The sequence below is a fragment of the Leptosomus discolor genome, chromosome 12 (assembly GCF_034619465.1).
Source record: "Leptosomus discolor isolate bLepDis1 chromosome 12, bLepDis1.hap2, whole genome shotgun sequence".
In the NCBI taxonomy this organism is placed as follows: Eukaryota; Metazoa; Chordata; class Aves; order Leptosomiformes; family Leptosomidae; genus Leptosomus; species Leptosomus discolor.
The window spans coordinates 18,075,345-18,101,673 of record NC_141402.1 but is presented as its reverse complement, the minus strand read 5'-3'; the positions used below and the strand labels follow the sequence as shown (position 1 = coordinate 18,101,673).

The 26,329-nt window shown below is 37.6% G+C and overlaps 1 protein-coding gene across 1 annotated transcript in view; it reads right to left on the bottom strand.

The window, feature by feature from the left end:
- METTL15 (methyltransferase 15, mitochondrial 12S rRNA N4-cytidine) overlaps window positions 1-26,027 on the bottom strand; it is an 89,466-nt gene extending 63,439 nt beyond the window's left edge. Inside the window, exon 1 of the mRNA XM_009960494.2 lies at window positions 25,764-26,027. Within this exon, the coding sequence (XP_009958796.2) occupies window positions 25,764-26,027 (264 nt within the window). The remainder of the gene's footprint in view (window positions 1-25,763) is intronic.
- Between the last annotated feature and the right edge of the window lie 302 nt (window positions 26,028-26,329).

Genomic DNA, 26,329 nt, shown 5'->3' with positions numbered 1-26,329 from the left:
CATAAGGAAGGTTTAAGGAAACAAGCAAAAAAACCACACAGCAAACAAAAAACCCACAGCCATAATATTCCATATACTCCTTCCCAGACAAATCCACACCACTAGAATGTCAGATAAAGCTGCAAACACGTGATGCACATTTAAATGCTCTGAACAATATTATCATGTAATTGAAGTGTCTGTCATAGTATGCATTCAGAAACAATCATGATGTTTGTCCTACCAGCTTGGTCCTTTTGGTCCTTTCATTTTTCACTTTCAATTATTTCAACTGTGCAAAATTGAAGTGCTTTGGGGTGTTTTTATTTTTTAACACACACACACTCATTCTCCATGGAATTGGGCAGAAGAAAACCAGTATGATTAACAGAATTAATTATGTTCTTTAGGCTACTGAAGCTTAGCTGACTTGTAAATGAAACACATCATACACTCTAAAGCTATTTCTCTTCGCTTTTTAAAAAATAAAAATGTTTGTAAAGCAAAATCAGACTATTCATATTTCTTAATCAACAGGCTTAATACACAACATTCTCTTCCAGCTCTACTGTGTTATCTGTCTTTTGTCTCAAACACAGCAGTGCTAAGAACTGTGGGCTTGGGGCGTTTTCACTGAAACATGACACATTACCAGCTTTCCCTTTGATGTTAGTGAACCCAGGGTACTTCACTTCAGCTCCAGGAGCAGTCTTTGAAAAGGTCACACTCCGCCAACTATTTGCTTCCTCCTCAGGATATGAACAGCTCAGTACAACGCTGGAACAGGATGCAGTGCACAGTGTTGCTGAAGGTAGCTTGCAGTTTAGATACTTTTCTATTTGCAGCTGGTTGGGTTGATGAGCAGACTAGATCATTAGAAGCAGAGCTGGAGTAGCTGTGCAGCACATTTATACCCTTACCACACCAGCTCCTGTTAAACGATCAGGTAGGATTTGCTAGCCTAACACAGACATGTCAAACCCCGTGCTGATAACGCCTCCTTTAGATACTGCAAGAAGGCAGACTAAAGGTTATAAAAATGGATGTTCTACTTAGACTCACCAACCACCGCAGAGGATGTGCTGTCAAGGGACTGTCTGTACCAACAAAACATTGTGCTGTAGACTAGCACAGCTTAAGAGCAAAATGAACTCTTTATCTCCAGAACTTGATGCCCCATATCTTGCCATGGTTGCCAACTGTGTCTGCTAATCTTGTGCCTTATTGAGATTCGGCATGGCCTGATACTATGCTGGTTTTGCATAAGCCACATTTTTGTACTGTGTTGGTCAACCAGACCTTCTTCCAGTCATTTGAAGACCTACTACTACCCAAACATCACATAAATGATTATACGAATAGAGAGCTAAGTTAAAACATCGCCAGAAATTATGTTGCGGAATTAGACCATCAGCCTTGTTTACAATGGTTTTCATAAAGAGCAGCAACTGTGCTGGCTCAAATTCAAATGTGATACTTTATACCACAGCAATATTTGCAGTATGGCAACAACAGTCTTAGCAAAGCTTATCCTTACAGTTCATGAATGCAGTTATTGTCAAACACGAGTAAGCTTTTGTACACCTAAGTCATCACCGACAACCTAAAGCCAACAAGAGTATTTTTTGCAAATCACTTGGTCCCAACATATTTCAGTGTCCTTTCTAGATATTTTACATTACTTATAGCAGAAATAACCTCTGCCTGATGTGGAAAAAGGTCAAGTGTAAAGTGGCAAGGGAAGAAGAGGCACTGCTACTGAGAATGCAGTTACATTAGTCACCCTTTCATAAAAGTAATACAATATTTTTGGATCATGATAGAATTCAGCCATGTATTTATGAAATACTAAAAAATACTTCCAAAAAGTAATTGATATTTTTAAAATTTACATTAAAATATCTCAAAATTATTTACAATTACAGATATTTTTAAAAATACTTGTGTAGTTTTATAGTATGTTTTACAGCAATTGTTTTTGCATATTATCAAAACTACCTATGGAGTTACAAAGTGAGTGATTGTCTTACTGTAGCTAAACATAGCCACTTGTCTACGTTTCGCCTGTACCCAGGGCTAAACATAACAGTCGCTCTATCACCCGATGAATCCTCACCAGTCAGAGAGGGGAATCAGGGAAAAAGGAGAGAGGACCCGTAGGTGGAAGTACAACAGATTTAATGAAACCACCACCAGTACAAACAGAAAACACTTAGCCAAATGAATACGCTGTCATCCGAGTAGTCCTCAGCAGAAGCAGAGGAGGAACAACCACAGCAGGAATAACCCCACGGGAGCTCCCCCTCCTCAGCCAACCTTCCCCCTTTACAATGACCATGACATTACGGTGTGGGCTGCCCCTGTAGCTCACTCAGGGCAGCTGCCCTGGCTGGCTTGAGCCTGCCAATGGCTGGCCTATCATTCTATCCCAGCCAAACCAGGACACCACTAAAACAAGCAACAAACACATAGTACATTTTTCAGTAATTATAAATGCAGTGCTATTAAACTTCATAGAACAGAGAAGATTTAATGACCCCCAATACACCGTAACTGGAGATGCTCATATTCTCATTTAGTATGCAGGTACAATACACTAATACATAATTAAAGAACAGGCAGTTACTGATTTGTATTTATGTGAGATGAGCTTTACAAAAACGAACATACTTCAGACTCACAGGCAATTAAAACCAGATTAGTTTCCTACCACAAATATGAGTTCAAATTCCTAGTGAGAACAGCATGACTTATCATTCACTTTAATACTCTTTATTACATTAATACAGCAATCAAAACATAATACAGACCTTAAGAAAAATCCTGTCATTCACCACTGGCAAAAATAAGCATAAAAACCTTGTACAACTACACAGTTTTCATATAATTCATTGATTACAGAAGGCACCTACTTTGCCCATCAGAGCATATAATCGAACACCAGGAACTTCAAACCTCTCATGGAAACTGCAGCTGGTTTGATAGCGGTATAAGTATTAAATCAGCAACATGTAATTATAACAATAAAACATGTTTAAAGTGTCTGCAGTGTTGACCTAAGTCACTGAAAAAGACCATGTATCCACAGTCTGTAGTCTGAACAAGTGTTCGTTTTTAAGGCAAAAAAACCCAACCCATTCCCAACTGTATTACTTCCGTATTTTAATATAACATGCAATGCTGGAAGTCATAGAATACAATGGCATGACTAAGTTAAGCAAATTTTTTTTGTGAGGGGCAATATTTTTAAAAGACATTCAGCTGTAAGTTACAAAAAGGATAAACAAGTGCATTAAGAACATAATAAATTATATTTCACATTCAAGTTGTTCAACTAATTGCTTGCATTTCAACATGACAGTATAGATAAGATCATAAGCCAAAAGTTGGAAAGAGGCAGCATAACCAAAGTCTTCAATTTCAGACAACACTCTTTGTTTACGAAGCAAGTACTACCTGTGGCAGCACGTTACAAAAGGAGGAGCTGATTTGGCTCACCTCTGTTAGTTCTTATTGGCTGAAACAAGCAGCAGAGAGAAGCTACGTCTAACTTAATTACACAGATTAGATACAGTAGTTGAATCAACCAGTTCTAACACAGCACTAGTTTAAAACACAACAAACAGGAGCAATGCCACTTAACATGCTACCGTACATTTTAAAAATCCCTACAAATACACAGGAAAATTATCACGAGAAGAAAGAGAGTAAGTACAGAAAACTTTCTTCCTCCCCGCTTTGTCTATTATTTATTGCCTGCAATCAAATTTACTCAGTTTTGCTATAATGATACTTGTGTACCATGATCATTTATTAGGGGCCAAAGGAATTACCATTAGTAAAACGCATTTGCTTTATGAACTGTACACACACACACAATACAGTTCTTTTCAAATGAACTCATTATGTAATTTAAGACAAGATCAAACAAACAAGTGTGACAGCATAGAAAAGACCATGCAGATAACAGTAACAATTCCATGTAATTACACAGATTAGTAGTCATCTCCCTCAGCACAAAGCAATTAAACACGTTTATCTTCAGACGTAGTTTCTTTTACTTCCAAAAGACTATTCATGGGTTTAATGTTATGAACACGCCTAGAGGGCTTAGCTGTCTTGAGATCAATGTGCACAACTAGGTGGGTCTGTTAGTTTCATAGTTAGCTGTATCCTATGTTTCCATCCAAAAGTTAGTTGCACAAGAAGAAATCAAGAAGCAATTATAATTGAATCCTCTCTTCCACAAGCAGAATCTGAGCCACCAGAACTCTTTCTGGATCTACCTCTTAACACATACTGCTGAGCTCCTCCAAACATGAACATACAACCACCCTTTCTTACTGCCTGCTGTTGCATCCACAAGCTTGCTCTGTCCTGTATGCAATCAACCTGATCTTCACTTCGCTGGTATTGTGACACTCCAGGAACACACAGAGACATAAAATTATCTGAAGTATGTTTCCCCAAATTGTATCCATCTGCAGCTATTTCATCACACCCTTCTTCCTTCCACCCTTCTGAGAAACACTGGTTTGACATTGTAAATGAATTGCATCAGATTTATCATCAGAAAACTAGTTTGCAATTAACAGCTCCAGTTTGGAATCATTTAAGAGCAGCCTATTCCACCCGAGAAAGATGGAGTTTGTCCCAACACCACGGACCACACAGGTCACGACAACACAGGTGGGACTGGACAGGAGCAGAAACCTCTAGAAATCTCAATGGTTAAGCGAGAGGTTTTTCTGACAGCAAACACACAGCTCAGCACTGAGGCCGTGAATACAGCAACACCCAGTGAAGATATAACACCAGTTACTGCAACAACCGGATGACTTTCATAACTATTTTCCCTATTGTATATCAACATTCCAACTCTCTTTACAGGACACTTGCATAGATTCGCCCAGTGTGTCTAATCCATGTCAGACATTCAACTGCTCAAACAGAATAGGAAAGTAAAAATAAAAATTTATCTTACCGCTATAATGCTTTTCTGATTGTTCACATAATGAAATCTTATGTAATTCCTTACGCTATTAAGCTTATTTTGAGCTGGAAGGGATTTTTCTTCTGAGCATGTGCTACATTAAGCCACACACCGTCCTCATCCAGGCTAGGCACCCAGTTACTCTGCCTACACAAACAAGGTACAAATGAGAGCACATAAGAGGTGTGCTGGCCAATCCGAATTGTCTCCCATTCTCTTTGAAAGAGTGCAATCATTCAAGAATCATATCATCACTAAGTACCACAGGTGTGTCATCATCCTAAAAATCACTATATGGAAGAGTTAAAGACCTTAACACAAACCCTGGCCCCATTATTCCCTTTCCGTCCAAGCCTACGATAAATCATTCACCATCTGGTATGCATTATTCAGCAGCAAGTAATAAGATGACAACACACCAGAGGTACAGGGGAGGGCAACAGCACAACTTGGAATTACCAGCATCTCAGAAATTGCACCAAAATTCATGCAAAAAATGTCGAAGTCAAGTACTATTGGTAAGATGGTGGGGGGCAGGGAGATCACAAAAACCATATACATGTAGTTGAACAAGCGTAACGGCAAATTAGAACTTTAATAAATGTTCTTGCCTAAAACCCATCAAACTCTTAATACCTCAGCTGTGTGAGCTTTTGCAAAAGCAATGGAAAAGACAGACGTGTTTGTCAATATAGCACACAGTCACGACTTAATTTATACATGAAACTTATTTTCCATAAAAATGGTATGTCCACTTTTGCTAGCCATAGAATACTTTATACACTTTCTTTGAATAGTTCATTGAACAAAGCTGGAAAATAATCTAGTCCTGAAACACTGAGGAGTGGTATTATGTCCACAAGAATCTGAAGTATATGCTTCATTGAGTCCATTTTGACAAACTCTTATTACATTTCTGAAGCTTCAGATGACTCTTAATCAGCATTTTGTAAGTGTTTTATTTGGCAAAAATGATTGTGCAAGATTTTAAAATACCACTAAAAATAAGCTACTTCAAAAAAAGAGCACATTTTTTTCAACCCTCCAATCCCATTCTGCTTCCTACAAAAAATCTGAAGTATAAATTTCGCAACAGAAAATAGTTGGAAGTTCAATTTCAATATGATGCCTGCACTATTGACATTTTCTCCAGAAAGCATTAAATAACATGTAATTTGAAAGGTGGCATAAAGACTGGAAGACCTGTTTCCTACTGAAACTTCAAATGGTCCTCAGGTTTAAAATGAGATGAACTAGAAAATACCAGGTAAGAGAACTGGATCAAGTCTCACTATCAGCATTCTTTACAGGACACAACACGGAAGGAAAGTAGCTGGTCAGTGTCACGTGTATGTCTACACTAGAAAAAATTTACTGGTAATTCTTCTTAAGAAGTCACGTCATACTACCAAAAAATCCGTATCCCTTATCACCCCAAGCTCTGCAAGTTACTTTTGACAGCATCAGTGATCAGAATTTATATATGGTTGTATATATAATATATATAATGGTTGCTTCCAAAAGGAATCAGTATTGCAAAACAGTCATGGAGACTCCTAAACTTGTAAAATTAAAATAGAATATGAACTCATGATTGGAGACGACCAGTAATTTCCTAGAATACGCACTACAAAAATGCAGTTTGCATTCAAAAACAAGGGTTAGATTTGTCCCCTGCTGCTCTGATCAAAGTAGAGGTAAACTGATGAAAATATATTTAGTAGGAAAGTCAATGTACAGATGTAAGCTAACTTGTCAAATCAATTGAGTGTATTCACTACTGCTATCTTTCATGCCACAACTACCTTAACCAGGATATGAATGTATACGCAACCATCTCAAAAGAAATCATTATTGAAGCATCACAGGTACACACACATTCAGGGATGGCATGTTCTCACAAGTGTCTGCTGACAGGCACGGCTGGCCATGATGTTCGAGCCTCAGGTGCTTGACAGAACAATAATGCAGGATGCCTGACCAAAAGAAACCAGCATTACCATCATTCATAACTATTTACATCCTTTTACTCAAAATGTATCATAGAAACATTTCTAAACTTAGTTTGATACAGTGACTAGCAACTGTGAGCTCCATTTTCTAAAATAACAGCATTACGTTAGGTGCAGATACACATTTCTTGTGATGGGAACCAATGTTTTACACAACTTTTAATACTTGCTCAAAATAATTGCATGATTGATTTTGCTAACTTGCCCTTTGTATTCCATTCTTTTGCTTTTAATATTCATATATTTTAATATACTACTCAAATAGAAAAATCCTAATGCAAGCAATCTGACACTGAGAAAAAATAAAGACATTCCTAAATCACTTCGGAAAACTCTACAAAACAAAAAAACCACAGGGCTAAGAGTATGTTTCCAAGTGTACTTATTAAACTGTTTGTTAAATTATTTTAACTATTACAGACTCTGAAATTATTCTACAATTGGTACCTTAATTGTTTCATTCCTCAGTAGGTGTTAAAATTTATCTTCTGGATTTTCTAAATGCCAGCTCCATCAGGTTCTGAGCACTTACTCTTGCCCACTCAGAGTCAGGACAAGACGACAGAATTTTTACATAAGACTTGCTGAAATGAAGTCTTAATTCTCTAATTATTCTCTCTGCCAGCAGCCAAGAAACTAACAAACACTTCCAAGACTGTTGTTTATGACACCATTTAACAATTTTTACTACTTTTTTTTTCCTTTACCTGCCCAGAATAACAAACTAATCTGATAGACTACTTTTACAGATGCTACACAATTTCTATCTACCACAGCAAAGCAAAACCCCTGGGTGTAACATATAACATGTCAAACCACACAGACAAACTAAATATTTCACTTAATTGTTCTATTAAATTATAGAGGAAAAACAATAGATATTATCATCATTAGTTCTTTGCTTGTGTTACGACGAAAGCATTGTCCCACACAATTAAAAAGGCATGACTTAATTAGTATATGTAAACATTCTTGAATATTTCCTCTACCTAAAGCAAATGAAAATACCACTACTGGTAGGATGTTCTAGACTTCTGTAATCAGATGCAGGAAACTCATTAATAGGTCAGAAATCTCATTTCTTCATCTTCAGTACTCCAACTTAGAAGAGACTGATTCTGTCCAGCAATAACCTAACCCAAATAAGTCTGGAGCCCTAAAAAACAAAAAAAAAGCATGTATATTTGTATGTACAAATAGTGTGTGGAAAACATGATGAGAAAAATACGAAACTATCACCACTTTTAACTCTATAACCAAGATTATGTGAGCAACGAGGCACTTGATCAAGGAAGAGCCATTAATACTTTACCAAAGGAACCACATCACACAACTTTGTAAGTGAAGATACTACTACTGCTGTTACGGTCAAACCAGAATATGACAGTTCCCAAAGCACTGAACTTAAAATCCAAGCTACAATTCTCCACCACAAATCTTTTCCTACATCTTCTGCATAGAGCAAGAAAAGTGTAGGTGAAATGGAAGATTTTTATCTGATTTTATTCCACCTAGAAATTAGATACTTCCAAGCAGAGGTTTATTCTCCTCAGTGATTGCAAGGCAGGTGGAAGCTTTGCTTTAAATCTTTACTACTTTTTTAAAATTGAAAAAGATGCCTTGAAATATGATGCAATTCTCAAAGAATTCATTTTATTGCTAGTTTCTAGGATTAATATTATTTTGGTGACCATATTCAAGATATCTAAGCATCTTCACAAACTGATCAAATAGAACAAATACCCACATGAAAAAGTTAGAGCCATAAACGTATTTAAAAACACAGGTTTTTAAAACACTTTACATTATATGCAAAACCAAATGAATAGATACTTTGATGGAGAATAAGAGTAAAATTGAGGAAAAACTACTACAAAAGAAGAACTGGATAAAATCAAGACAAAGATGACAAAGTAAAAACGCACGAAAGGAAATCCTATAGAAAGGAAGAAGGCAGAGAATGACCTGCATCAGTAAGCCTTGCATTCCTAGGAGAAAGTTGATGTGAGGGAAATCTACAATCCAGAAAAACAAGAAAATCACATTCAAAGAAGAAATTTCAGAGCTAACTGAATGATCATTTCAGGAGAGAACAGAACACCTTCCATCACTGCTGCTTTATATGAAACTGGGCTTAGCTGAGGACAAGACGACAGGAAATGTGGAAAAGGATTCCCTTAGGACACATCTCTCTGGTCCAATATAACATCCGAAGGCTCCAGCAATTTTCTGTGGAGGACTATTAACATTGCCTTTATACAGCTGCAGCAGATGGTATGATTCACTTATCTCAAAATACAAGAGCTCAGGGAACCTGATGATATTATCAGGCATCAAGTTAGAACAAATTTTTAAAAGTGCCTTTCATGTAAATATTGAAACCATGGATATCATATTCTGGGGAGAGGGCTAATACGTAACACAGTTCTTTCAGAGAGATCAATCAAACTTGAAGAAAAAAAAAAAAAGACTATACCGGTGATATTACACAAATACAACCCTGAAATCATTCTTCCCTTCCCCCCCTCCTCAAGGATGTCCTCAAGCTACTATCAGAGCATTAAAGCTAATGCAAGGTAGAAAAATAATCATCTCTGCTTCCCCCTTCTGTTAGGCTTCCATTAGCACTTGCTGTTGGGCACCGCCAGAGACTAGACACCCAGTCAGGTATACTTCTGATGTGAACCAGTACTGTGTTATTGATATCTTGTGATTTAGCAAGATCTTTAGATCTAAAGAGCTTAACAGTGAGGAAACAGAGTTCAAGAGAAAAAGAACACGTAACCAAAACTTCTACCTCCTCAAGTCTCTAGAAAGATATTTCTTCACCATCACAGCTTCACTGTTTATCACATATGGAAGTAGCATAGACAACTTTTGAAAGTTCAAAAATATCATCTCAAAGGTTTTAAAAATAAGAAACTCAGTTGCAAAGACAGTCACCACCCATTCAAGTTTTCAGTCCTCAATTCTCAGGTGAGGCAAGCAGGAGATCTACACAAAGCCAGCAATATTATTTTTAAAATATACCACCAGCAGTAAATTTAATTAAATTAAAATATAAAGCCAGCAATATATTTTTAATCATGCAAATGATTAAAAAATAATCAAACCTTGCTTTTCTCCCAAGACCCTGAGGTTGTAGGTTTTTTCCTGAATCAAAGACAGACAGCTTCAAGACATGTCCTGTTCCTCCCTGCCCCCATATAGCTCTTTGCCTCCTCAAGCTGCATCATGGAAAGAAACACACGCAAAGGGACTGAAGAACAGGAAGGAGAAAGTCTCCGATGATGTTGGAAACCACTGCCATCATCTGGGGATGCTGGGCAGGCACTCGGATAAAGAAAAAAGCCATTCGTTATTATGAAACAGGGTACGTACGACAAGACGAACATTAGAAATGAAAACTAGCAAAACTGGAAATGTGATTGGCAAGTCAACACAAAGGAAATACATTAATTTGTTAATTTTTAAGAAAGTTTGCATAATGCTTAGAAATGTTTATGGAACGTGAAAAAAAAAATATTCATCAGTGCTAACAGGCCAGTTCTTAATGAAGAAAACTTTAGAAAATCCTCAAAGGACTCCAAACATCTGTAAATCCACAGGCATGGCAGAGAGCATAATTACCAAATATGTGACCTAACGGGGAAAAAAAAAATGTCAAAGTGAATACTATAAAAATCATAAAGAGGCTAGTAAAAGATAATGGCAATGGCAGGCCTATTCGACAGAAACAACATCTTAAACCACACAAATTTTCCCAGCAAAGAACAATTAATCTCAGTTGCTAAAACCAAAATACTTCAGTGTGATGTCAATCAGTAACACAGAGCTGACAACTGTGCTTTAATTAAATTTGAGACTGTTACCAATTAGTTAGTCTAGAGCACTACAGGCTTCATGCTGCCTATGACTCAGTGCACTGACTCATTCAGTAAAACTTTTCTTACAGAAGAACTATCCAGGCACCCAAAAGCATGCAAGATCAAAAGGAAAATAGTTTCATTGGCCTTCTTACCAAAAGTCTTGTTAAATTTAGATGACCAAGACTATATACCTACACAACTGCTCAAACAGATTTACGAAGGAGAGAATTTCAGGAGCATCGTTTTAACTCCATTCCAGATAAATATCTCAAACAAAACAAAAAAAATCGAAATGCAGTAATGCTTTGTACAGTTTGAAGCTGAAGCAGAAGATTTCAAATCTGCTTTTTTATAAGCTGCTCAAGTAGCATTATTTATTGTTAATACAATATCTATCATTTTGCATTGAAATATCCTGTTTTCTGCCACATAAGAGTCCTGACTGATTCTAACAATTGGAGGCTGAATTTTTTTTTTATGTCAGAAGTAAGGTCTTCAGCTGCTGGAGGGAAGGGGGCCAGAGGTGGGTGGGAAAGACTGACAAGAAGTCTTCAGCCATTTCCCTGAAAAAATGTGTTTGCTTAGATTTTAAAATTACAACAATTCTACCACTGCACTAAGCAGTAATAGCATTTTAAAGTTCTGAAATAAAAATGAGGATAATCCTGGGTGAAAGATTCTTCTAACGATACTCTCATGGACCTCCAAACACACGTTCAGTTTAAAAGCAAGACTTCTCTCCCAGTTGTTCTTTGGGAATGCTCAGGCTACGATGTCTAAGCTGCCAACCACACGATCTCAGAGAAGGAAAGCCGTCTCCGTTGGTCTCTCAGATGCCATTCTGATAGTGCTGATACAGAGGGAGGAATCAAACAGAAGGGTGGATGAGGTGTCCAGACCCAAGACACACAACCTGTTGAACAGCAACCCTACAGTACACAGGTACAAGCTGACAAACATCTCACTGTTTCTCAAAACAACCAACTGCTTCCTATCATCTTCAGCTCTAGCTGCACACTGGCCCCGTAGTCGCAGGCTGGATCGGCTTGTTTATTCACCCGAGAACCAGTTGCAAGTGAATTGACAGTTCTGGTACGAGCTCACTTCACGGTTACACAATCGGCAGAGCAAGAGAGGAAGCAAGAATGTACATCCAGACAGCAGCACGTGCAGTGCAGTTTGAGATCTGTTAAACCACACAATAAGCAGGACCAGACAAACTTGAAAAAGAACTTAAGACTTGCATTTTAGGATTGGAGCAAAGGGTGGAACAAGTCAGGCTCCTGAGGCTCAAAATGAGCATGAATGTGACAATTACGAGAAAAAACTTAAAGCATGTTATCCTGAGAACCTACTGTAGGATTGACAAATGTCAGAGAAGGAAAGAAGAAACATAAATTTTTACCAGTTGAAAAAAAATCGGTAACTTCACTGGGAACAGGCATACTTCACCTCCTCCCAGCGAGCTCAGAGAATGACAACCTACCGAAGACCAGTACTAAGGGTATAGTTTCAGAAGAAATATTGTTGGTGGCAGGGAATAAAGACTTTTTTTTTTAAAAAAGAGCAATTCTGCACTATTTTCTCACGTGCAAGTCTTCCTTCTTCTAGCTTATTTCTCCCAGCACTAGTGCTTACTAGGTACTTCCATAAGCCAATTCAATCTAGCAACATGGCATAGAAAACTAATACAGAAAAAAAGCTGTATTGTTTTCTGCCATATTAGTACGTTTAACTGACCTGCAGAACAGACAGGGAGGGACAGGAGATGGAGATGCGCGGGGAGCAGGGAAGCTGGACTTGCCCCCTTCAGTGGCAGCAGGACATTTCACTGGCTTACCTGTCCAGCCTGGCTCTTCCAGCAAACCCTGCAGGAACGAATCAACGGCTTCGAGTTTTCTTTGCAAAAGCGAAGCGACACTGGAAATTGCAGTATCCACCACGGTCATTCAGAACTGCACTCAGCTGGCAGATGAACACTGGAACCTTTGCCAGGTAGCTCTTGTGTGATTCTCAGGAGGTCACCACACCAAGCAGGTAGGTCACATTGTCGGTTCTCATTTTTCTGGCCGTAAAACTCAGGAACTCTAGATCCACCTCCCAGACACACTATGACCTCAATTGCAAGTGGGTGCTACTCCAATGTGTTTCAGAGCTCTAAACCAACTGTCTACCTCAAAAGATTAACCTCTTCAAAAAAGCAGAAAAAGGGGCATTTCTGCTTGGGCACCTGAAGCATAATTTTGCTACTGATGCCTCCACGTTCTGCAAAGTAGAAGTATTACTGTGCGACCTTACAGGACAGCTGTAAACAAATTCTGTGTAATGAATTTGAATGAATGAATTTATCTATGAGGATAATCTGCGAAGAACTCAAATGTTGTAGGGAAACAATTCAACAGACAAAAATCGGAATTCAAAGCAGAGTTTGAATAATGAAGAGCATATAAGACGTGTCCGTGTACAAGAACCAAACAAAATTCACCCAGCACTCCATGGCTATGCCTGCCTCAGCAGGCTAGTGGAAGAAGATTCTCAAAGGGCCGAACAACCCTTTTGTCTGAGAACCTACACATGTGCCACAGGTATTCACTTCAGTCCATTTCTACTTTGGTTCTTCAGGCTGTATATTTATTAACAGTTGGAGCACAGGGTGCACTCTCAGAATCCCATTTCCCAGATCAGTCTGAAGAATTCCAGTTTGTGCTCTGCAACGGGAGCCGGTTGCTTCAGGCAGGGACAATCCATACATTCTCTCAAAAGTAGATTCTTTACTCAAGAACTGAAATGCTAAGCAGACAAACTCTACACTACGCTAAAAACAAAGGGGGGGGGGGTGTGTGTTTAATGTAGCTTTTTAAAATAATTTTAAAATGTAATTCTGTTTTAAAAAGTATTTTTCAAAATGTAATCTAAAAGCATTTTCCAAATTTCCATTTCCAAAGGAAGCCCACAAAATACAGAAACAACTGATGCAATCCAGGAAACCTTTCAAGGCCACAAGTGTAAGTGACAATTAAACAACGCAGTTACCCTCTACTGCATTATTGAAAACCTACAAATTGGAAAACATAGGACATAAAGGACATCTGTCATACCAAGAAGCATTTTTCATACATTTAGTTTAGTCTTTTATGATGCTCCAGTCAACTTCCTTGCTCTTGGTAGAACTAAGATTGAATATAAAATACAGACCACTGTGTAATGCAACTCTTATGTCTGTATCAGGACAAACAATACCTGTTCAACCATAAACCAATTGTTAGACCAGCAGTTGTACAAATACAGTCCTAAGCTTAAAAAAAAGGTTTTGGTTTTTTAAACACATTTGCTGTAGAATATCATTCTTATTAATGCTTCCAGTACACCAACTACAGAAATCCAAAAACACTGCAGAAAGTCATCTTAAGTGATACTTTTCCTTCTGTAGGCCAAGAAAGCTGCTCAATATTTTTGCCACAGAAATCTTGTGTACTTAGTGTTTCTTCACGTTTTTACTACACCAGATCAAAACTGCCTGCAGTGAATAACCATTTATCCTATTTAAGCCATGCTCAAAACCTCTGAAGAAGTTCATAAACCAAATTATTTACGGAATTGACGCAAACATTTTTAATGTCTCACCAAGACGACATTAAAGAAGTATGGCAGATCTCAATTACCTGACAGTGCCTGCAAAATTCTTCAAAAAAGGAAAACCAACCAGATCATCTCACCATGATAAAATAATTCAGACGAGTCTGCAAATTTTAGACTGCAAATATTAAAATATTACAATGAATCACATCTTGGGCATCATCCCAAACGATCTATGCAATATGAAAGAATCCTATCAGCGTTCCAAAATATGTATATACCAGAAAGCTCTCTAAAGAAGACAGAAGTACTACACTATTGAGGAAAAAAACTCCACACAACTAATTGCTAGTTGCAGCCAAGCAAGAGTTTACTACTTCAGAAATAAGTGGTTTACATTCTACTACAAAGGGCTTTTCAATAGGGTATCATTTCCCAAGGTCACTTTGTCACTTCTGCACCTTTCCTCCATAACTGCTTGCTGATAAACTCAAGGCCAGCAGAGTCCTGCTGAACAACTACCCATCTACAAATTCTGCATTAAAAAAAAAAAGATAAATCCTCTCCACTCAGACAAAACATACACTATGTATGCTAACTTCAGATTTCGCAACAGCAATATTGCTGGTTTTAGAGAATGTCATCTGTCAAATTTTACAAAATGATTCATCAGATCATATTTCTAGAACTATCAGAAATCTAGAACTAGTTTTGCTAGAGGAAAATACTGATAAAAAGATTTATCAATTTGAGGAAATTTTTTTTCTCCATCATGTTAGCATTTCAGTCACCAAGATAGTGACAGATAACAGAATTATCCATGAGGAAACAGGAAGATGCTATGAATCTTTCTCCTCTTCTGCTCTGTCAGGGGGTGCACTTCCTGCTCTGCTAGAAGTGACATCTGTTGAAAGAACATACCTCGCAACCTCAAAGATGTGCAGCCTCTCAAAGCCATTTAACAGCGACTTCAGACTAATCTTGAAAAGCAAAGTCCAACCACCTACCCCTGATTAATTACAAAGCAAGTACCTATAAATTTTAATTATTATATTTCTCAGTTCCAAGCGCTGCTTCTTCAGTTGACTCAAGATGTGGCTTACGATGAATAAGGCTCCTGCATCCTCCCCATTTATCCCAAATCTGTTTATTGCACCTATGTGGGAGAATAACAGAAGACTGGCAAGGACTGTAAACACGCTCAAGTGACTTGCAGCTAATTGTTGTTTTAGTTCTGTGTGTTTGGCAAGGAGAACATCTATGTTCAGATAACATAGGCCTGCAATGGACTCAGAAGCACCTTATCGAATATGCCCAAGATCCCTGCCCTGCTGTGGGAAAGATGAAAGCACAGTGGGAAAACATGTCTGGAATATCCCTCGTATAACAGGCGAAAAGCAGCAGGTTTGTTAGCTTTTAGCGTGCTAGCAGGACCGAGCTCCGCGGTGTCTGTGGCCACACTTACATGCCTCCGCCCAGGTGCTGCTGCAAAGACCCCCCCAAATCACAAAGTAACAATAAATTTACTCTTTGCATTTCATCCATGGTTTTGTGGTCATTCCTGCAGCCAGCCTGTGCCGGCCCACACAACCTATCACCGTGTCCTACCTAACGCATGCACAGAAAGGATTATCATCTTATTTTTCTACAACTACTGAAGAATTTGTCTTTGATTCCCATTAAATACACAAAAATTAAAAAGGCATACTTGTTTTACATGCCTGCCAAAAGGCAGGGCTTTTAAAATTATTTTAAATAAAATGGATTGTTAAAAAATGTTGGCACAGTGAGACATGCTATAAAAGCTGGTTACTCGTGGGATCGCAACAAAGATTTGTTAGTAGAAAAATCTACTTTTAGAGAAATGCTGGAAGGGTTTTAATATTTCTCTAAATAATTTAAGAAATTGTACACACTCAAACTCACAGCTGAAAAAATTATTAAAACATACACTTTGAAGTTATTCACATGCAAATAAAAAAATTATCCTAGAACTAAGAAAATGAGAGGTCAAAGGTAGTTAAAGATATTCTTGCAGTTTTATCAGGATATTTTTATACCATTGTAATTTAGTAAGAAGCTTATTCAGTCTTTAACATACTAATAACCTCTCCTCCCTCTTACGAGAATTTAAAGTATTTTGCAAAGCTGTTCAGTTTCGTAAGGTAAATCAGACATACCTGCTTTTAAAGTAGAGAGTATCTATCTGTTTTGAGTTTTAATAATTGTTTCAAAACTACTGCCTCACAGAAGGGAAAATATTATTACAATTCTAGAGAACCACATACTGTACACAGACAGTATAGATACTCTGAAGTCCCCACCTCCCATTCTGAGAAAGCTGCAATTTGCGTTTGCATTCTGTTACTTCTATAAAGAAGTCCAAAAATGAAAAATTACTGAGTCTAAGTTCTAACGCCATCTCAATGTCAATCAGTAACAAAACACTGCCATGTTACAATATAAAATTATTTAACAATTAAAAAGGAATTTCTGGAAAATAAAAGCATCTGTGGCAAAAAGTGGTCAAGGTTACCCTGCAGAGCAAAGCACTCATTCCAAGTTTCCCTGCAACAAACTTCAAAATGCTGAAAACATATGCAAGGTAAACAAGCTTCCCAAAACTCTGCACCTAGTACCAAAAAGTGATGTTGATGACACTGCTATGAAATGTATGAGCAGCTACATTGTACAGATTAAACCACAGATCTATAGAGGCACAATTCCCATCCGAGTCTCTCAAGTATACAAGAGCTGAACTTGTCGGTGAAGATGCTGAAGGGATTAAAAGGCCTTATGACATCACCTGCCAGAAAATAAAGATGACTGAAAAAAAATAATCTTACAGCACTGTATTTTTGCTAACGGTAGCATGCTACACCGTACAAACCACCTTTTCTGGTATGTACTAGAGAAAAGGGAAAGAAGCAAATAAAGTACACAGCAAAAAATTCTAGCTGCAACCAAAAAATACCTCCTATCAGTTCAATACAGTATGTGTCTTTCAACTATGTAAAAACTTATCACATGTAATTTAAAAAATAAGGACTGATAGGTGGGACATAAGTGGACTGTAATTTTTTCCAAAACCTTTGAGATAATATGAAATAAACTAAAAGTTTACACTCTAAGTCCAAGAACCTACATCACAAAAAGATACCTAAATAAATAGTTGGCATTTTGTAGGAAAACAACCTTCTCACATAATATGTTAAGTACAATATAAAATATTTTTCCAGTACTGATCTATTCAACAGTTCAACAATGCAACCATTATCACCCACTTTTTACATTCATCAGTACATGGACAGAAGATGATACTAAGTTATACCAGTATACAGCTGAAATACCAGTAAGATCAGAGTAGGTCTCCGTGTGCCAATGCCAATCCATAAGCATCTCAGTAACTTGCATTCTCTACCAACTACCTCTGCATCATTCCACACAGAGGGGAAAAAAATACTGTTATGAACATGGTATTTTGAAGCACCCAATCATAATCACTCAATAGCCCCAAAATTAATTTCAAATATATTTTTTTTATTCACAAGAGTTCAATTTTCTGATTACAACTAAATATGAAACAGCAATTTTATGGGCAAGATATTCCCTTCTTTACTTATGAACATTTCTTGTAGTAAAACATAAAAAAAGGAATTTTACCTCTTCTTTGTTATTGTTTTGCCTTCTGCACTTATTTTCTAAAACTGCATATCTTAATTTGGGATCTTGATTCTACAGAACATACTGGAACACTCCACCTGTAAACATCTACAATTTATCTTAAAATACATGAGGGCGTTCTCAGTCATCAATCATAGGTCCTTCACAGAAGCCTGGCAGAAGTCCACTCGCTGGTAAACCACTCCAGTCCTCGCACGTCCAGAAGTGGAGGGAGCCGCATCCCAGACCCTCCCATGTGTGCCAAGCAGCGCTCCTTGCGTAGGGTGAAACCTGCCAGCCAACCACTGCATCTCATGGAACTGAATGAAACATCCACAAAGATTACTGGGAGCAATGTTTTCTCAATGCACCAAGACGACAGCTGAGCCCTTTCCCCCTTCCCTCTCAGATTAGAGGTAAGAGCAGCAAAAAAAAACCCACCACCACCCGCCTTTGCCACCCGCTTTTAGGCAGCTCTGGCAGGCCTCGCTTCAGTGTGCATTATTTACTTCACTCATTTTCCTAAGAGTAATGTTGTCTGGAATTAGATTTAATGACACTATGACTCAAGCACGCCATTATTAACATTTCCATAGGAAATTAAAATTTCAATGTCTGAATGACTTCAGCTAATCACTAGACTTAGCAAGACAGAGACGATTTCCTCAGCTACCTCAGAAGAAACTTCTTTCCTTAACTGTAACTAAGAAGATACTTAAGATGCAATGAAAATTTCACAAAGGCTCAACTGAAAATCTAATCCATTCTTTAATATTTATGGCTAGACAACCCAAAAAAGCCATGTACATGGCTTTTTGGTAAGTCTTGGCCGCCAGATGCCCACAGCAATTTGACATTAGATAGCACAACTTTTTATAAAGGGAGAGCCTGAAACAGTATTAGTTGATTTCAGTGTTTAAACCGCAATTATTAGAAAAGTATTTTCCCAAGCTGCTGAGCACCAGCAAACACCACTAGAATGAAGATGATGTGCTCAGAAACTCTGGGAATAAGAAACAAATATTAAAAAAAAAAAATCAGGACCATACATTTGGATGACTTTATACACCCATTAATTTTAAACACCAAACGCGGTAGTTTAACCTTTTTATTATCTCTTTATGCAGAACAAGCCTGTGCAAAGCTACTCACAACAGGATTATTTTAAAACAGAAAAACAAGAAAGAAAAAACCTGCAGATATTTCCCATACTCCAATTGTGATCTTAAACTCCTAGTAATATTTTGTGGCAGAAAAATTCTATATTCCTGTTTGCTAACTCAAATTCAAATATTTAATACGAAAGCTTAGCCAAAAGGATGACTAAATAAGACACACAGTACTAGATGGGAGGAAATGAGTAGCTACATATATAAATTATCACCCTTTCTGCGATCACAGGCTCACTCAAGTTAAAATTTAAAGGGCTTAGATTACTTTCTGGTGAATTTTATTAGTTTTTCCCAAGAGGTGCAAAGACTAATGCTGTCACAACAGAAAAGGAGAGCATATACAGCGTCATTACAAGCTGAGTCACCCAAAAGCATTGAATCTTGCTTTATTATAACACAGCGTCTTAAATAGTCTCCTGAAGCACTATCATTTGTTATGTGATAGAGTGATAACAGCAAGCTAACCCAGTATGACAATAAAACAAGATCTGGCGCATCTGCAGAGTTGTTCTCCGTAGGCAGACCAAGTTCCCTTGCTGGTCTCTTTGGAGATAGCAGCTGCAGGCTTCCCTTCCTCTACTGCAATAGAGAAAGATGCAGAACAAAGTTGGTGAGAGCTGTCTTCTCATTGTTGCTGACGATAACATTTAGATATGCCTGCTGAGAGCCATGCTGCAGGTGGGAAGCAGAGGTGGTCAGGCAGATGTCCAAGAATTACAACCAAAAGATTCCTCCCTGTGCAGCTGTAGCCATCAACTTATTCCTTCCCCCGTACAAGTTTTTAGTTACTTTCTCTCTAAATATCAAAATCTTGATGTATACAAAACCAAAATCTGAAGGGATTTCTTCACCATGTCTTATTTGTATCTTGCCATCATTCAGACACAACACAAGAGTATTTTTCATCTCCTGGTCTATAATCACACAGCAGTACCAGCTTCAAAACAGAACAGTTACGCAGTGCTCTCAAGTAAATCATGTGTTTTAATTCATCTGTCATTAGGGAATTTATGATCCCTGTATTTTGGGGGGACCCACAACACAAGACAGCAAAGCAAGAAACTTCAGATAATTAAAAAGCATGACTGGACTTTCTCCACCCCCTCAACTGCCAAGCTGTTCATGAACGCCATCTCCTGTCTTGTTTTCTCCTCTGTCCCCTTCTTTCCTCTCTCATGATAGAACTCACCCAGACGCAGATACTGTAGACCTTTAGGACATTGGCTGGCATCGCATTGTTGAGTAATACTCCTTCTACCTTGTACTTTTTTATTTAGACTGCTTGTCACAACAGAGGGAAATTCGTTGTAAGTCAAGGAACTTAAGCAAATAGGGTCTGGTTTCCCAAATCCTCATGTAGACACTACCATCATAAAACCAGATAATATTACTTTAAATAATAATATTTGAGAGACTATCTTGTGCATATCTTCATTGAAACCTTTTTGAAAATATTTTGAAAATGTCTTCCATTTTCATGCACTACCTGCAAATGCTAATTTCACCCAAAAAAATCCTTTTTAAAGTATGATTTTAGTAACATAATTTAAATAGCGCTCTCTATCTGATGAGATCCCATTTAACAAGTTTCCTGTAACACAGCACAGAAAATTAATACCCCCTGCATACATATGCACACTCCACATGTTTTATTACACATCTCCCTACACAGCTGTGGTCTGAAACCTGGCTAGTCTCTTCCATACTTTCACAATACACACAACTGGAAATCAGGCAAGACAAGAGTGACTGAAAGGGTACACAGGAACTACATGATCAGCTGAAGTAACTCTCAATACCCCCAGTATCACTAAAGTATCACAGAAATACAGTGTGTTTGGTAATTCCCAGAATATTTTCAGAACTTCTTTACAGCAATTTATTGCCTCTTGCAAGTTCCAGTATCTTTCTTCCTATTTTACAACAGCTTACCTTTATCAATCACCATACATAAACCATGTATTTTTTCTGTGCTGCTGCCACAGAAAAGTTACCCATAGTATTTGCATATGGAAAGATATTTTCGGCATGCTTCCCACAAAGAAACAACAAATAGATATTTCTACAATAAAGAACATTATATAAATCATTTGCTTTATGTCATCTACTTCCATTTTATAAGTCCAGTGAAAAATAGGCTAAAATGATAAAAAGTTACCACACCCATGGAGTGTTGTGCTTTTCCAAAACAAGTATTCCAGCATTTATCGCATTATGTAATTAATACTGTGCCAAACTTGGTATTTTGGTTGCATCCTACAAAACACCTCATACAACTTGAGAACTCAGAATTCAATTTTCCAGGTCCCTTTTTAATTCCTGTTTATCCTGGACACCCTGTGGAAAACTTCAGTCTTGAGAGGCTTCAGTGCAAATGGGTTGTTCCAGTCACAAATTAATTGCAGATGGCTTTGGAACTACTACAGTAAGTACACTGGTCACGAGCAGCCACAAAACTATTTATACACCATGATACTTGGAAACCCTTCTCACAAAACAGAAGTCCACTCTGCAGGTGGCTGTACAGAGAAAGGTTATTTTTGTCCTTAGGAGCTTACTCAGTATAAGGCAGAAAAAGAAAAGGAATACTGACATATGGACAGGGATATAAAGAAACTAAGACAACTATTTCAGAACAATAGACTCTGCTTTTGCACACCAGCAGCCTACCTCAGCTTCCTTCAAGCGTCATCTATTACTTGCCTAACTAGCTCTGCAGAACAGGAAGGAAATAACTGCGCTCCACATGAACTACATCGGCAACAGAACTTCAGGAGGGACTACTGTCTTCAAACTAATTGCAGAGCTCAAGCAGCACTTCAGTGACAAAAGATTAATGTTTGACTGTCAGCAACGTCTTGTGCTTCCTCTTCTTATTTTGGAAGGCCATGCTCATACTCTCACTCATCTGAAAAAGGATCATTTGACATTTGGGTACGTGAAAATAGTAGCTATCCTGCGAACAACGCTATACATCCATTAAAGACTGAAAGGAAAGCTCATGGCAAATCTGGATGTTTTTAAGAAACACCTCTCCTTCTAGAAGCTAGATAGCACATATTATTTCTGAGACAAAGAGAACACCCCTTCAGTGAAAGCTGGACAGTAAAAATAATGTGAATAATTCTATTCAGAGACAAAGAGGATACCTCCACAAGAAGTCCCATTTAACTCAAGAAGATGTCAGACAAGAACCGTTTGGGGAAAATTAACTGCCTGATTTTTTTAGACACAAAGTAACACAATGAGATAAAAAGATCATCTGATATTGCTTCTGATTAATCACTTCAACACCAGAGAAAAGGGAACGGTCTCATTCATTCTTTCTTACCTCAGTTTGACCACCTACCATTTAATTTAGATATTAAAAAAAAAGCTTCGGGTACTACCATAAACAAAATAATACTCCTAGAGCTTACCTCATCTCCATTTTAGTCTATTTTAGATGATATTTAACGCAAAACCACAGATGTCATAAGATTATAGGCTTTCCCATAAAAATCTGAATAGGCTATAGTTTTTCTTTTTGTTTTAGTTGGAGTTTAAATATTATACATAGAAGTGTCTATTGGAGCTAGAGCTCTGCAACCTGTAAGAACCTTTGTTACAAGACCCTCATAAGATTAATTAAAATGTCAAGGTTTCATCCTCTAGCATTCATACTAGAACTCACTGCTAATAGAAGTCTTTCCCATATGACTATATCTGTATGATGTGGAAGAGATCTACATCTCTCATTAAAAGGCAAGTGACTATTGCAAAGGAAAAAAATAGGAAAAAGGTGAAAATTATGTAAACATGCTTCTGGATGTCCAGAGACATTACTTCTGAAAATATGCTGGGTTCTTCTACTACCTTTAAAGTTTAAAAGAACAGAGAAAACTCAAGCTACCCAGACAATTGCAGAAACACTGGTCAAGTATATGTAAAGAACACTAGTGGACTGAAAAGACTAAGATGTAGCTCGGTCAATACAGCAAACTTGAAGAGGAAATTACTTTTGTGTGGATTTACTACAGCACACTTTCCATTGAGGAGAAGCGAGGCAGATTAGTAAAAACTAATTTGTACAATGTGCTTCAAAGACAGGACTACTACAGGGACTTTGTGGAAACAAGTTGTAAGGCAATAAGAGAAGACTCAAAGGCAAGTAGAAATATTATTGCTTAAATCCTTGACAAACAGATTCCACAAAGGAGACAGTCAAAAAGAATATTCAGTAGGAGGGTACTAACATCTTTATCTCAGCTGTGATTCATTCTTAAGCAACATTTATTTTCTTAGGAACCCCTATAAGTAAAATGAAAACCCCATTCACTGATGAAAGCCATAGGGAGAATGTTGTCCTCATTGGATTTTCTTTATATTGGCAACTTGTCCCAGGGACATAAAAAAAGAAAAGCCAAAATCAGCTTTTTTATAACAAAGAATATAACTGTATTAAAGCCGAGTAAAGGAAATCTTCGTAGGCGTATCCCACGGGTTATGGAGATAAGGAAGCAAAAAAACAAAATCAAGGATCAGAACCTTGCCGTCCCTGCCCACAAAACAAAGAAAGTGTTCATGGACATCCTAGTCATGACCACCCTCAAAAGGGGAAATTGATGTGACAGTCCCAGTTCTATATATCCATGTTAACAGAAACTGTAGAGCCATTCATGTCAGTGAGAAACCGCCTCAGTCCTTGTTCCAAAATTTCACTAATGCTTACTCTAGCAAAACTCAGTTCACACATTTCATCCTTTTGCACCCTACTTATTTTCAAGCCTTGGCTTCAGAAAGTACTGCAAATATATGATTTACTCTGCGTTTGAAAAAAAAACCAAACCACCACTCGAAGTGCTGTTTTCACTTTCAGTTACGCTCAACAGGTTAGCCATGCTATAAATGCTTCTGTTCAAGGTAACACACCTGTGCTCTCTTACATCAGTCATTAGTGGTTCACCATGAGCTTAGGAATCTGCAAAACCACATAAACACAGATCTGAAAAATCCCACCCCAATAACAAGCTATTTTACATTCATAAGTATTTAAATCATCAAAAAGCCTTCAGGGACAAAAATAGCTACTCTCCGCAGTTTACAACCACAAATAGTTTCTTTTGCAAGTTCTGTTGCCAATTAAGTTTTTTTATATCAACAAATATGGTTTAATAAATAGTCACTTCATCAGCCTCTTAATTCTTATTTACGTAGAAACTTACACAACCGGAAAAAATACTGTACATACTGTGTCACACTTTATACGTTCATTTAATGTGCGGAAGTTTCATCATGGTTCTGGCATCTGAATGAAACCTGAACTCAAAGTTCCTTACGTATTTCACTAGTTTAAATATCTTCAACAGTAGAACAAATGCAACAGCAATGCGTACGTCAAAATATTTACACTATTCAGATTCTCCCTGATTTTCAAAACACTTCAAGTGATACGTTATCTTCCAAATTAAAGAAGTTCTCATAAGGCAACGCAACAAGATGTGACCACAATTTTTTCGATCCCTGAAGCCACCTCAGACTTGCTATGTCCCTTAGCCACTGCTGGACGATGCTGTTTTCGAGTAAAAGTAAGCATATGCACACCTTGAACTTTCTACTTCTGTATGTATCACTTCAGTCTTTGTAGTAAACCTGCAGATCGATAAGCCTAAATTAATAAGATTATATAAAGCTAACATAAAAACATTAAAATCACAGATGAAAGCCTCATAAATAGGAAAATTTAAGCATTTAAGTTGTATAAGAAATCCTTCTGATGTACTATTCACAGAATCACAGAATGTCAGGGGTTGGAAGGGACCTCAAAAGTTAAGATCCCTCAGGCAAAAACTATTTCACCGTGTCATTTTTGTAAAGGGAGTGTGTAACAGCATACTTACACTGCATACACCAGCACAGTGTACATACACCAACACTGCAGTGAGAGAGACCGGAGCTAACCCAGATACCAAAAGAAATCTACTCACAGTACCGTAGTACTTGTAACACTTCCACGTTATTGATGCCAAAGCATTTCTGGTACCATACACAGCCTTTGTTTAACGGCAGTACCTCTACAGGGCACCACATGATGCAGCGTAAGTGTATCCTAAGGAAATACAGTGCACCAAACCAACTGAAACCATGGAAATAACTATCTCAGAACACACAAACTTCATACTTACTACCTCTTCTACAAAAGGACATGACCATACAGGAGAACTCCCTGCTACCATTACTAATTAACACAACCCCAGAAACACACAAACACAGGAGCAATCCAGAAAGACAAGCACAAACGCAAATTCAAATACCGCTTTTTGGGGGCTCCAGGCACACAGAGAGCAGATTTTTTATTATTCTGAATACAGAGCCTTAATATGAATTGCAAAACAATTTAGAACCTTTAAAACGTGAAACTTAAAGACCATCCCTTTATTTCTCTAAACAGAAGTGATCCCTACACAGCACAAATTTTTCTGCTATTGAATCACAAATGTTAATTAATCATTTCACTCACCTGGCCTGGCTGGGGGGATAAACAATTAACAACCTCCTCCAGCATCACTGGTACATGCAATCTTCCAAAACTGTTGTTTCCTGTACTTTGAGGAGACTCTTCAGTTTCATATTTCGGGACAGTTTGTTCCTTTAACTCACAGTCAGAAAGCTTTTTTGCTGAAGAATGGATCCCTCTAGCCGAAGTAGGCACATTTACTGAATTCAGTTTTAAGTTGCGCAGAAACAAACATTTGTAAACTTGACACAGACACTGAGGTAACATTTTGGAGTTCATCAACCTAGAAAAACAGTAGATGTTGGGAATTACTTCAAAACAAATATTTAAATCAGTAGGTTTATTTAAAAAAAGAAGTGGAAGTGCTATACATAAAGCATTACAGTCCAAGATGGGAAGTTTTATAGAAAAGTGAGAATCTCTTTTCTTTTAACTTGTTTCAGAATTTTCAATGTTACCTACCAATCGACTATATTCAAGCAACACAGGTTTTGTTTTCATAAAGAAGATCTTTTCATTGCCAGGACTCTAACAGTGTTAGAGTGTCCCACAGATGCTAACACTAAATG